Source organism: Camelina sativa, chromosome 10 (genome assembly GCF_000633955.1).
Source record: "Camelina sativa cultivar DH55 chromosome 10, Cs, whole genome shotgun sequence".
NCBI classification, from domain to species: domain Eukaryota; kingdom Viridiplantae; phylum Streptophyta; class Magnoliopsida; order Brassicales; family Brassicaceae; genus Camelina; species Camelina sativa.
The window spans coordinates 5,376,042-5,387,339 of NC_025694.1; the positions used below are offsets into that span (position 1 = coordinate 5,376,042).

Consider the following 11,298-nt stretch of genomic DNA (forward strand, 5'->3'; position numbering starts at 1 on the left):
AAAAAAGAAACGAACCGTGAGTATCGGGTTTAAGCCTACAAAGTTCAGTCTCTATTTTGAAATCTTCGTTGTTGCGCCACGAAGTTTGCGTAACACACGTTTGGAAAACAAAAGACGAATTGCTGGATGGATCAATAACGTCAGCAGTTATAAAGTACGTCGTCAATCCGGTGAACATAACATTATATTTGAGCCCTGCACAAAATTGATCAGAGATAAACTAATTAGATCATTGGAGTAAAGTGAACACAGAAACCATAACTAAAAACTAAGTCATTCATTCATCAAAACTAGTAGAAGACGAAAAGGCAGGGATTTGTTTTTACCTTGTGAAAATTGAAACAATGAAGTCCGACCCTAGTACAAATGCGAAGCTCATCCTCATGATGATCATGAAATTTATAAGGAAACAACGAACCATTTGGTATACATACGTTAAGATCAAATCCCTGCAGCACCATTAAAGAAAGATGAATAAAGGAGGAGTTTATATGTTATTAAAAAGACACACAAAAAAAAAAATATTAAAAAGGGAATGTTACGATACGTACATCGGATTCTTGAAGTTGACGATTATACTCTGCTTCCAGAACCGGATCAACATCCTCGTCTGAATCTGGTTCTGGTGCTGGTGCTGGTGCGACGTCGGATCCTTTTTTAACAGGAACATACCTTCCTTCTTCCAAAACATAATAGGTCCGGCTGGTTTCTTCGACCGACTTACCTACGTCCGGCGGGGTGATTTCTGCGACCATGCGCTTTTGCGGTGGAGGTGGTTCATTCGTCGCCATGCCCTAGAGTGATCCGTACGTATCCTGATAAAAAGCCAGTTTGATATTTAAATAACGTATACCTAGCTCGGTGGTTTAAGAGTTAATAAAAAGGCTTATCTCAGTCATGATGAGCTCTAGACTAACATTATTTTTGATCATGCTTTGTGAGGGAAAAACACAAGAATACAAGACCTAACGAAAAGGTGAATTTGATGGGTGGACTCAGACTCATAGCAATAAAAACTCGAGATAATTCCTAGACTAATGCTCCATGGTTTGACATCTGTAGACTTTGTTTTCAACAACAAATGAATTTAAGAATGTGTTATGTGTCCACACAATGATGGCAACACTTCGTCAAAGCTATATATATATATATATATATATATATATATATATATATCAGGCTATTAGAGATCCAGTGGAACACATGGTGTCGAACATAATTTTAAGCCATTGCTAATCAATGGATGCCAAGGCGAAGTCTCTTAGATTGAAACTCAGGAATCAAGCCATTGCCTAAACTTGCATATCCCACGGCGACTTTCTGTGAAAGAATCTCGGATTGACTGCAACATTGCGGATACTGCAGGAACACTGTACAGCTCTTGGTCCTGTTCCTGAATTTATGCATCAAATACAATATGTTCAGATGTTTCTGCACTTGATCTACATGGAAGAAGATAGTGAAGAAACTTTCAATTGATTTACACGTACCATCTTCGTGAGACGCTCTTCAAGACTTAAGGAAACTGTTTCGGTAGACATGAATATCTTACGATAGGCTGCTCTTAGGCTCTTCATCTACCAATGCCAAAAACAACCATGATTATTTTTTTGATAAATCTCCAAAGCGATATACTTTTGGAACACAATACAAACCTCTGACATGGTAAATCCATTTCGTCTAAGTCCCTCCAGATTCAAACCACGAAGCTCGGCTCTCTCTCCAGTCACCATCATATACTTTGGAACGTCTTGTGAAACCTATATGTAACCGTACCAGTGAGTACCTGTTGAAAAAGGTGGGCATTAGAAAGGTATAAGAGGAAAACATACCACAGAACCACCACCAAGGAAAGCGAAGGAGCCAATATGACAGAACTGGTGGATGACCGTGGCTCCTACTGTGTGTGTATAGTCCTAAATTTGACAACATGAACCTAATGAAACCATGCTGCTGAATCCAGGTTATAGAGTATAGACACAAAGAAAATCTTTACTTCTACAGTCACATGGCCCGCAAGAAGTGTATTATTGGCAAATATGTTGCGGTCACCAATCTTGCAATCATGAGCAATATGACAAGAGCCCATGATTAGATTGTTGTCACCAATAACCTGTTCAATTAATAATCATAACTCAGAACATGATAAAACCATCTGAAACTTCAATGATATTATTAGTCAATGGCCATTATTTGCATACCGTTTTATCACTGGGCTTTGATGACCTGTGAATAGAGCAGAACTCCCTAATTTCATTGTTGTCACCGATGCAAAGAAAACATTCATCCCCATTCTAAAAGAAGAAAACAAGGGCATGAAATCTTGATTGGATATTGGTTTCGTCTAGTCTCCAACAAGGATGAGATAAAGAAGATAGCAATTAAACACACCTTGTACTTCAAGTCTTGACATTTAACACCAACCACAGCATGGTGACCAATGACGTTATTGCATCCTAGGACTGTATAACCAGGCAGCTCATCGCCAACAACAGCACCACTGGCTGACAAAAATTCAAGACAGACACATAGCAAATATTAATCGATATAAGAAACAAAAGTAGAGAAGACAATATAGCAAGGAATACAAACAAGAGATGAAAGAAATTTTACGGCATCAGAACACAAGAGTCCCCTAACTCAGTGTTTCCAAAGATATGGCTAGAAGGATAGAGTTTGCAGCCATTGCCTAGCTTTACTGAAGACCCAATTGTACAGTATGGACCAACTGAAACTCCCTGTTAGAAATATAACATTTTGTCTGATTAACCAAAGGAAACTCTAATAAGCTCAAATCTCAAACAAAGCATCACACTTTGACCAGGTTTCATCAAATCCTATACTACTAATTTGAACATTCGGTTTCCAAAAGCTAAAAAGAACATTAATTTGCGAGTGTAAAGCTGTTTCTAGTCTTCTAGATGATCAGATAAGAAGTTTCAAACCAAAACCAAATCCATTTTAACCCAATTAATGAAGGCAAGAACAAGCAATGTCACTAAACGAATCAAACCTTGCCAATCACAGCATTTGGGTGTACATCAGCACTCGGGTGAATAACGACTTCAGAGTCTCTCGAATCTTGATGAGAATCTTCTCCAATCCCCACACAATGACTCACAGCTTAAGAGTAGAGAGATACATATAAGTTCATGGCCACATATAATAAAAGAGAGAGAGAGAGAAAGAGATTTACTAGAGAGACTAGAGGAGAGCTTTTGGATAGTGGAACTGAAGAGAGGATAGAGAAGCTTCTCGCGAGCTTTAAGGAGAGAAATCATGGCGGGTTACCTAGGGCAAGCAAAACCAAACTCCTTCAGTTTCTCTCATACATGGTGTTCGACGAAATGCCTCAACGAAAGATAAACATGATGAATTTACGCACGTGCCCAAGGATTTTGCACGTGGCTGGGATTTTTATTTAGAATTTGGTTGACTTGTTGAGTTTGTTCCAACTTTCGCAAAATTTTCGAACAGTTAATTTTGTGTTTTTTTTGGGATTTCAGTTTATCTCAAATTCTGATAAGTTGTATAATCATTAGATATATACGTCATACGAAATATTAAATCGAATAAGCTTTTAGCTAAAATCCTTTTATTTTCCTGGTAGTTTTGAGTTTAAAAGATGGTAGCCATAAATAGTCATCACCATGTTCTTTCAATCAAGTGAAGAGGAACAAACACATGTTCTTTTTTTCATCACCTTTGTATCAATCAGAAACACTTTTTTTTTTTACTAATAATAGTTATGAATCTTATTCTTCTTTTGTTATTGTGTTGACAAGTTGCAGAAGGATTCTCTGTAGTTCCTCTGCATTGCCCCATTCTTTGACATCTGCGTTGATCAGTGAGGAATTATCTGAAATCTTCTTCCACAGCGGATAATTCGTTCTCGGCATCACAAAATCGCACTCTCTCAGCTTCATCGTTGGGCAGAAGTCACCTCCTCCGTCTCCAAGGTAGATAAACCTTGTAGGAATTTGATCATTGGAAGAAGAAGAAGAAGAAGAAGAACGTATATGATCCATAACTATACCCTGAAGAATTATGAACATATTCACTAGTCAAAATCTTAAAAACTGAGTCTAATCCAAAGGGTAATGTTATAACTATCAATTTCAAAGGTTTTCAGATTACGGGGCAAAGCTTTAACAAAGTACAAGTCTTTTCATACCAGGACAACTTCAGAATCAAAAATTGTAGCTTATTGACTGAAACCAATCCCAACTAGGCAGCTATTGAGGCTTTTTATAGTTTGAAAAGACACAGTACCTTGCATAGATTTGTAGGGCAGAGATTACAGCTATGTGGAGCCAAAGCATCACTATGATATGGCAAGATCCGCAAGTTCCCATTTTCATCCACAGATGTTGGATTTGTGTAAATCTCAGAAAAGCAATCAAGCAAATCATGCTGCTCTAGTATCTTCTCAATGAAAAACTGGTTTGCATCACTCACAATCTTCAAATCACATCTGCCAATTAACACAAACAACACTCAACCAAAGCAACAAAAGAAGCTTGAGACCATCTAAGTGAACTAACAATCATTGTTCATACCCTAAAGATTTAGCTGATTTGATAGCTTCAATAACCTGAGAATCAATTGGCATTTTCTTCAAACAAGCTTCAATGTCTTCAATCGATCTACCTTGTGAATGCAGCTCCATCATCATCCTATCCTTTCCAAATTCCAATTCAAAAACCAAAATTTCATAATTCAATTGCTTAAATCATAAGAAGAGGATGCTTTGATATTATGAAAATACCATAAGACGATTCCAAGGTAAAGTGAAACGGAGCTGATGGAAGATCTCAGCGAGTCCCATTTCAGTAACAACCCAATTGTCACTATCTCCATCGATCAAAGTCCGATCGAAGTCAAACACTATCACGATCTTTGCCATTTTCTGTAGTTTAACGCAACCACCGGAGTCCGGTGCTCAGCTTCTCTCCGTCGTTCGTTCACTGCACAAATCACTTCGACGACGGCAAAAATCCAATTGTCAGACGACACCAGCCAACAATAGCCATCCAATCATATTAAAATAATGGGCCTACGTTAGGCCCATTCCGTGGTTTAAGGCTTAAGTGGACCCAAGTTCGTGTCAGCACTCCCAATAGCCAATGAGATTGCAGGAAACACGTTAACAAGCGTAACTACGGTTCCACTTCACGACCACGGCACTGTATCAAAACAACCAATATTTTTCTCGGCGAAGATAAATCTTTAAAACCCCATGATCTTACTTATTATATATACAACAAAACCATTGATTAAAGTCTCAAACTTTCTTAAGTTTTTAACGAGAGAGAGAGAAAGAGAGAGTTAACTCTTGAGTTTAAATGGTTGGGATGAATCGGGTTCTGATAGCTTTGACGTTAGCTGTACTAGCTTCGTCGGCGTTATTACCTGTTTCCGATGGCGCGAAGAAACCGTCGTCGGCGCCGAGAAAGGAGGATGTTCCGTATATTAAGTGTCAGGTTTGCGAGAAACTAGCTTCGAGGCTAGACCTCCTAGTTAAGGAGAAGCAACAACAGATCTCTCCTAAAAAGGTTTGATCTTTTTTTTTTTTTTATAGAAATGTAATAAATTAGTGAATCTTTCTATTTTGATTTGATGTGTTTTCTGGTTACTGAATATATTTTGCTGGATGGGCAGATCTCGGAGTATGAGATCATTGAGATTGCTGAAAATGTCTGCAATTTGAAGAAAGAGGAAGCTGATTGGATGCTCAAGATTGACATTGTTGAGAAAGGTGATAAGCTTGAGGTAATAGATCCAAATATTATCCCTTCCATTGTAGCTTAAGGGTTTGAATTAAGTAGAAACTTGTACATTTGTTGTTGTTTAATCTGAATGGTGGTTATCTTTGGACTCTGTTAAGAATTTGATTGTTTTTTGGATTGGTATCATAGTTGGTTGAGCAATTAGAAGAAGGGATGTGCAATTCCAAGTGCAAGACGATTGAGGCTGCTTGTCAAAAGGTGAGCACATTGTGGTCTTTAAACCTATTGATTACAATTGGGTTTGTATTTCTTGGAGTATTAAGTGTTAGGGAATGTGATTTTAAATCTGTTTGTGTGTTTCTAGGTCATTGGATACGCAGACACCGATGTTGCAGAGTATATTTACACGTCTAAGCCTGATCTTGTTTCACTAAAAAATCATCTGTGCAAAGACTTGACTGATGCTTGTAGCAAGAAACCACCTCCTGTTCCCAAGGTACCTTTTATTATTATAATTGAAATGTGGATCCGTCAATGTTCTTGTGAAGATTACATTTTGATGAAAAGATTGAATCTTTGTGTGATAAGTGCTTCTTTATGTTTGTCTAGGATCGGGTTCCTGGAGAACCATTTGTTGCCAAACCATCTAAAGATGCCGAAATGGACAAGATCTTGAGATCTATGCAGGTGATCTTTGATGACTTTAGTCAATTTCGTTCCCATACAACAATGAAGCAAAACGTGAATGATCTTAACTCTTAAGCTAACTCGGATATACCGCTATTTTTGTTTTGTCAGGGTATGCCAGGAGCACCTGGCATGAAAGTCTTCTCTAAAGAAGATATAGAGAAGGGCAATATTGGTAATGACGATGAAGATGGCGATGATGATGAAGATGAGGACGAAGATGACAAGTTTCCCAAGAATTTGGTACATTCTAAGTTTCTATTTTCAGATCTTTGGTTTAAACTTTCATGAAAGAAGAAGAAGAAGAAGGAACCAAGATATTTCACTCTTTGTTCGCTAAATTACTTATATTGTGTTTTTGGTTTTCAGGGAAAAGTTCTGAAAGAGAAAGAGAAAGAGAGTAAAACGGAAGAATTTACAAAGACTATCACCAAGGAATTCAAGAAGACAAGTGAGGTTCTGAAGAGACATGCACAGAAAGTGTCAAACCGGGTCCAGAGATGGTGGAAAGGACTTAGATCGTCTTCTTCAAAGAAACCTAAATCTGGAAAGTCTGAGCTATAGATACAGTTTTACAACTGGTTTTGGTTAATGTACTCTTTCTTCACGTTGGCTTTTTGTAGATTTCTTTTAGTTTCTATAATCTTTTGGAGAGAAGGTTATAAGTGTTGAGAGACATCAGTTCTATAACACAAGATGGCACATACAAGAGATGGTTTAGAGCAAAATCAGTAACTTTAAAATATAAAAAAGAACAGAAACAAATGTTGCAATATAAAGCATATGGAATGTTGTAAAACTGGGAGAAGAAAAAATACAAAAACTAAATCACGATGTGAGAATTGTATCTTCTCAGCAGTAGGTTTGAAGTTCTGCTTTTTCAGGAAGAACGTTAGCGCATTTTGTAGTGTTGAGTCCTAGAGATCTTGGAATGCTGGCCATTCAAAGAATACAATAGCTTTATGTCAATGTCTCGAGGATTCTTCTTGTTAGGAGAAACGGACATGGTTCCGGTGATTGTCTCACCCTCACATATGGTTAACACATCTTCTAAGTACAGAACAGTTTGTTTCCAGTGCGTAGCTCGGGATTTTGGTCCTGCATTACCCATGGTTGTTCAGTGTAAGTTTCAGACAATAATGAAACAATCAGTGTCTATGTTTAAATAAGGATTCAAAAAAACATAAAAAAAATATTTACCTGTTGAGAAACCCTGCAGCTTGTGGCACATGGTAAACGATACATCAAAGTAGGCTACAAGGGCGTGGATGTAGTCATTTCGTTGTGCAACAAGTTTAAAGGGAGCTGTGAAGGAAGCATCACCAGAAGACATCTTTGAGATATCCATAGTCTGTTACAATCCCACAAAATAAAATGAAATGAGCATTAGCCAGAGGTATAGATATACTAATCATTTCCATGATACATACAGTAGATAATAAATCCTACCTTAAGAAGCCTACTATCAGTGACGATTTGGTTTTGGTCGACAGTGTCAACAAGTGGTTCCATCATAGCTTTTTTCTTGATGCATGACATGTCAAAACCATAGACACTGTTCCAAACTGTAGTAGAACAACACAAAAGAAATTAAAATTGCAAATCTCAACAGACATAAAGACGAATGTTAGAAAGAAAAAAAGAAGAGGAAAGATGTCAAATCGATGCACTCACATTCTATTTTGTCTTCTTTGTATTCTGAATCCTCTATGGCTGTAAGATGCAGGGAGGCTTTGTCTGGTAGCACAACTCCACCATCAACCTATCCATAAAAACAAAGGACCAAGAAGTTTTCATGGTTATTTCAACAATGACATGAACATGCAACTGAGTAATTGACAATTGCGTTTGGTAAGTAAGAATCCCGTGTAACAAGGTGGACCTGTAAAACTTACAAGCCATTTATTACGAGCGTATAAGACACTGTCCAACATGTTTTCAAACAACAAAAAGTAACCCATCCATTCAGATATAATCACATCCACTTTAGGAGTGGGAAGCTCTATCTCTTCAATCTTTCCTTTCAAAACCGTAATAACTGCAAGGATGATACAAACAAGCATCGTTAAGCGGATGCGGATACAGAACAGATGTTATTCATTCTAAAAAACAACTGCCCATACAAGAAAATTACCATCAGAAAATCCATTTGCTTTGACAATCTCCTTTGCCATGTCAGCCATTTGAGAACATTCAACCTGTTAAGGAATATCCACAATTAAATCATTCAGATTGACAAAGATTTCACTTATTGAAAAGCAAATAAGAATAAAAGAATGTAAAAGACATACAGCGTAGACATGAGCTGCTCCTGCCTTGGCACAGAACAGAGACAAGATTCCTGTTCCAGCTCCAACATCAAGAACAATCTTGTCCTTGATGAGAAACTTGTTCTGATAAATAACATTCTGATAAGTCTTTGTTCTCACTACATCCTTTAACATTTCCTGTAAGATACCATCCTCAAAATCAGTCATCAGATAGACACATAAAACACACACACACTGAACTAATTCGTCTACAGAACCAATACTAAAACAAAACCAGCTGAGAGCTTTGGCCTCAATACTTACTTCATGAATTCCTGCAAAACAGATCAAAGTGAAACCAAAGTCAACTCTTTGTGAACAAACTCATAATCACAGAACACTAACTATTCTCCAGTCTAATACAAGACTAAATTGAACTTGTGAAAACACAAAGGGAATTAATAAATTACCGAAGTGAGAGTAAGAATCGAAGTAGTAATCAGCGCTGGTGGTATCGTCAGCGACATCAGAAGCCTCGGCGTCGCACATGGATTCATCTTGGGCAGCTCCCACGCCGGCAACACCGGACCCTTCAGCAACTTCGTCTTCATCAGCATCTTCAAAGCGTATCTTTGTGTTCTGATTCGGCTCAAAGCTGATGAACTCGTTCTCGTTGTGGTTACTGTTCTTAGTCATCGTTCTTCCTCTGTCTCACACAAGAAGGGAATGAGAGAGAGAGAAGGGTTTTGGGGATAGAGACGAAGTGCAAAAGATTAGGGTTTTAGGACGACGACACTAGCTTTTTTATTTCAAAGTCTTTTACTTTTGTTTTTTTCTCTCTCTCTCTGGTTAACGAATTTTTAATTGAACTATATTGATCTGTAGATATTTATTGTACCGGTTCGGTTTTCCGTCGAAACGCACCAAACCGGTTAGATTCAATCGGATTAATATAATCCGACCACACAAATAATAAGTGGTGACATAACTTTGTTTTTTCTGGTAAGTGAAATCACATGAGTTCTGAGTTCATGACAAAAATAAAATCAAACAAGGGTTGCATTATTGAGTTTCTTATAGAGTTTTTAATTTCTGTAGGCTAAAGTAGTAGTTATGATCACTTGGTCGAATTGTTTTTGGTTGTAACCGGTGGCCAAGGTCCTCCAGCCATCACAGCTTCGATCTCCCATGTTTCCCGCGGAACATTCGTCATGTTCTTGCAGCCATTCGCAGTCACGACCTACGCAGAAAATGACACAGATACAACAACAAAATGACATTACTATTGCTGAGGGTTTCAACTATTTAAAGTTATATATAGTGAATTAGTCGTTACCAAATCGCTTTCAATTCTGACACCTCCGAAATTCCTGAATCTCTCTACTGTATCACGGTTGAAGAACTTAGACGTTATTGCGTTTTCCATGGCTGGGATCAGCAATGCCTTAATAAAATAGCATCCTGGTTCCACCGTTATGACCTTCATACATACCAGTAGGACAATTAATAGAGACGATAGGTGAGAAGAACCAAAAGCATTTATACTCAAAACAATCAGCCTTACCATTCCTTCAAGAAGGTCTCTTGCAGTGCGCAATGACTTCAATCCAGGTTCCTTTGGTCTTTCCACTCCCTTAAAGAGAAAACTCAAAGCAACGGCTAAGAAACACGGACTGTAGTTTTTACATACACGATGATACTATTGGGTGAAAAAGTGATTTTTGATGTACCTTTGGGTAGCCACCGGTATCGTGTGTGTCAATGCCCATGAAGTGACCTAGTCCATGAGGCATGAAAACAGCACCCAAGCGTTGTACCATCATGTCGTCCACATCCCTAGAAACAAAGATGGAACCGTAACAATGAAATTTAGCTTTAGAGAAGAGAAAACAAAGTAGCTAGTAAACAAATGACAGAAAGAGAGAGTTACCCAGTGAGGATGGACCCCTTCTTCAGTGACTCAAGGATGATTCTTTCGGCTAACCTGTACATTGACTTGCTTCAGTTGGCAACGATAGCTAAATAACCATATGGAGATGTAGTTCAAAATAAACATATGGGGATGTCTTTCATAGGCAATCCCAATTCCCAATTACCACATCTCCATGCATACATAAACAAAACTATATAGCATCGCAGTTAGTCTTACTTGTGCATATCCACCCAGTTTACTCCAGGCTTCATCGCAGAGATTACAGAATTATGAGCATCCAGAACAGCCTGAAAAGACGGCAGATCAAAGAAACAAAATAAGATATAAAGCTTCTAGATACTCACCAAAAGTCTGGATTGTGAGGAAAAGTTGACAAAAATAAAGCACACGTTCCACCAATCTTGTAAAGCACTTACATTGTAGATTAGACTCTGGTCGCTTGTAAATTTACCATTAACCTGCACAATATTTGATAAATATAAGGCAAAACTTGCGCTAAATTACTATATTCAACGTATTATGATGTTCATGTAAACAGGATTAAAAACAAGTCAATGCGGTGTAAATACAAGATTCTGAATAACAGAATAAGTAACATCACATAAAATGGAAAACTAATAATAGGTCTGACGCTAGAAGAGGAACTTACAGGGAATGAACATGTTATGTCAGACGCATAAAAATGGTATTCAGCACCCAT

General features: G+C 37.8%; 6 protein-coding genes across 7 annotated transcripts in view; 1 reads left to right on the forward strand and 5 right to left on the reverse strand.

The window, feature by feature from the left end:
* Positions 1 to 791, reverse strand: part of LOC104717239 (UPF0725 protein At4g29550-like) — a 1,962-nt gene extending 1,171 nt beyond the window's left edge. Inside the window, exons 1-3 of the mRNA XM_010434782.2 lie at positions 552 to 791; positions 365 to 449; positions 16 to 195 (exon numbers count right to left, since the gene is read on the reverse strand). Coding sequence (XP_010433084.2) covers positions 16 to 195; positions 365 to 449; positions 552 to 791 — 505 coding nt within the window. The remainder of the gene's footprint in view (positions 1 to 15; positions 196 to 364; positions 450 to 551) is intronic.
* Positions 1 to 3,460, reverse strand: part of LOC104717241 (probable acyl-[acyl-carrier-protein]--UDP-N-acetylglucosamine O-acyltransferase, mitochondrial) — a 4,737-nt gene extending 1,277 nt beyond the window's left edge. The window contains exons 1-12 of the mRNA XM_010434783.2: positions 3,197 to 3,460; positions 3,014 to 3,123; positions 2,614 to 2,738; positions 2,392 to 2,500; positions 2,202 to 2,294; positions 1,997 to 2,113; positions 1,833 to 1,916; positions 1,656 to 1,760; positions 1,491 to 1,577; positions 552 to 1,393; positions 327 to 449; positions 16 to 195 (exon numbers count right to left, since the gene is read on the reverse strand). Of these exons, the coding sequence (XP_010433085.1) occupies positions 1,274 to 1,393; positions 1,491 to 1,577; positions 1,656 to 1,760; positions 1,833 to 1,916; positions 1,997 to 2,113; positions 2,202 to 2,294; positions 2,392 to 2,500; positions 2,614 to 2,738; positions 3,014 to 3,123; positions 3,197 to 3,281 (1,035 nt within the window). The 5' untranslated portion in view covers positions 3,282 to 3,460 and the 3' untranslated portion in view covers positions 16 to 195; positions 327 to 449; positions 552 to 1,273. The remainder of the gene's footprint in view (positions 1 to 15; positions 196 to 326; positions 450 to 551; positions 1,394 to 1,490; positions 1,578 to 1,655; positions 1,761 to 1,832; positions 1,917 to 1,996; positions 2,114 to 2,201; positions 2,295 to 2,391; positions 2,501 to 2,613; positions 2,739 to 3,013; positions 3,124 to 3,196) is intronic.
* Positions 3,640 to 5,072, reverse strand: LOC104717243 (inorganic pyrophosphatase 3-like). 2 transcript variants are annotated; one of them, XM_010434786.1, is made up of 4 exons: positions 4,769 to 5,072; positions 4,560 to 4,676; positions 4,273 to 4,474; positions 3,640 to 4,037 (listed from the first exon to the last, which is right to left on the reverse strand). In XM_010434786.1, the coding sequence occupies exons 1-4, from the start codon at positions 4,858 to 4,860 to the stop codon at positions 3,756 to 3,758; spliced, it is 693 nt and encodes a 230-aa protein (XP_010433088.1). In that variant the 5' UTR covers positions 4,861 to 5,072; the 3' UTR covers positions 3,640 to 3,755. The 2 variants fall into 2 exon arrangements, with proteins under 2 accessions (XP_010433088.1, XP_010433087.1); XM_010434785.1 differs by having other exon boundaries at positions 4,560 to 4,681.
* LOC104717242 lies at positions 5,173 to 7,103 on the forward strand. The gene is made up of 7 exons (XM_010434784.2): positions 5,173 to 5,555; positions 5,662 to 5,772; positions 5,919 to 5,987; positions 6,094 to 6,225; positions 6,339 to 6,416; positions 6,528 to 6,659; positions 6,786 to 7,103. The coding sequence occupies exons 1-7, from the start codon at positions 5,346 to 5,348 to the stop codon at positions 6,978 to 6,980; spliced, it is 927 nt and encodes a 308-aa protein (XP_010433086.1). The 5' UTR covers positions 5,173 to 5,345; the 3' UTR covers positions 6,981 to 7,103.
* Positions 7,167 to 9,475, reverse strand: LOC104717245 (protein arginine N-methyltransferase 1.1). Its single transcript, XM_010434787.1, has 9 exons — positions 9,136 to 9,475; positions 8,990 to 9,000; positions 8,708 to 8,863; positions 8,551 to 8,614; positions 8,312 to 8,454; positions 8,091 to 8,178; positions 7,866 to 7,981; positions 7,617 to 7,767; positions 7,167 to 7,514 (listed from the first exon to the last, which is right to left on the reverse strand). Exons 1-9 carry the CDS (start codon positions 9,359 to 9,361, stop codon positions 7,309 to 7,311), a joined length of 1,161 nt encoding a protein of 386 aa, XP_010433089.1. The 5' UTR covers positions 9,362 to 9,475; the 3' UTR covers positions 7,167 to 7,308.
* Positions 9,639 to 11,298, reverse strand: part of LOC104717246 (xaa-Pro dipeptidase) — a 4,085-nt gene continuing 2,425 nt past the window's right edge. Inside the window, exons 10-16 of the mRNA XM_010434788.2 lie at positions 11,015 to 11,056; positions 10,815 to 10,885; positions 10,596 to 10,649; positions 10,396 to 10,501; positions 10,230 to 10,298; positions 10,002 to 10,145; positions 9,639 to 9,905 (exon numbers count right to left, since the gene is read on the reverse strand). Of these exons, the coding sequence (XP_010433090.1) occupies positions 9,783 to 9,905; positions 10,002 to 10,145; positions 10,230 to 10,298; positions 10,396 to 10,501; positions 10,596 to 10,649; positions 10,815 to 10,885; positions 11,015 to 11,056 (609 nt within the window). The 3' untranslated portion in view covers positions 9,639 to 9,782. The remainder of the gene's footprint in view (positions 9,906 to 10,001; positions 10,146 to 10,229; positions 10,299 to 10,395; positions 10,502 to 10,595; positions 10,650 to 10,814; positions 10,886 to 11,014; positions 11,057 to 11,298) is intronic.

What these genes read in the sequence shown, in the direction of transcription:
- LOC104717243 (XM_010434785.1), bottom strand. Translation starts at nt 4,906, where the DNA reads ATGGCAAAGATCGTGATAGTGTTTGACTTCGATCGGACTTTGATCGAT. An exon ending in TACCTTGGAATCGTCTTATG is followed by an intron (nt 4,682 to 4,768) that starts GTATTTTCATAA and finishes GAATTTGGAAAG; the next exon opens with GATAGGATGATGATGGAGCT. An exon ending in GCCCTACAAATCTATGCAAG is followed by an intron (nt 4,038 to 4,272) that starts GTACTGTGTCTT and finishes ATAATTCTTCAG; the next exon opens with GGTATAGTTATGGATCATAT.
- LOC104717242 (XM_010434784.2), top strand. Translation starts at nt 5,346, where the DNA reads ATGGTTGGGATGAATCGGGTTCTGATAGCTTTGACGTTAGCTGTACTA. An exon ending in TTGAGGCTGCTTGTCAAAAG is followed by an intron (nt 5,988 to 6,093) that starts GTGAGCACATTG and finishes GTGTGTTTCTAG; the next exon opens with GTCATTGGATACGCAGACAC. An exon ending in ACAAGTTTCCCAAGAATTTG is followed by an intron (nt 6,660 to 6,785) that starts GTACATTCTAAG and finishes TTTGGTTTTCAG; the next exon opens with GGAAAAGTTCTGAAAGAGAA.
- LOC104717245 (XM_010434787.1), bottom strand. Translation starts at nt 9,361, where the DNA reads ATGACTAAGAACAGTAACCACAACGAGAACGAGTTCATCAGCTTTGAG. An exon ending in GAGCAGCTCATGTCTACGCT is followed by an intron (nt 8,615 to 8,707) that starts GTATGTCTTTTA and finishes ATTCCTTAACAG; the next exon opens with GTTGAATGTTCTCAAATGGC. An exon ending in CAAAGAAGACAAAATAGAAT is followed by an intron (nt 7,982 to 8,090) that starts GTGAGTGCATCG and finishes GTTCTACTACAG; the next exon opens with TTTGGAACAGTGTCTATGGT.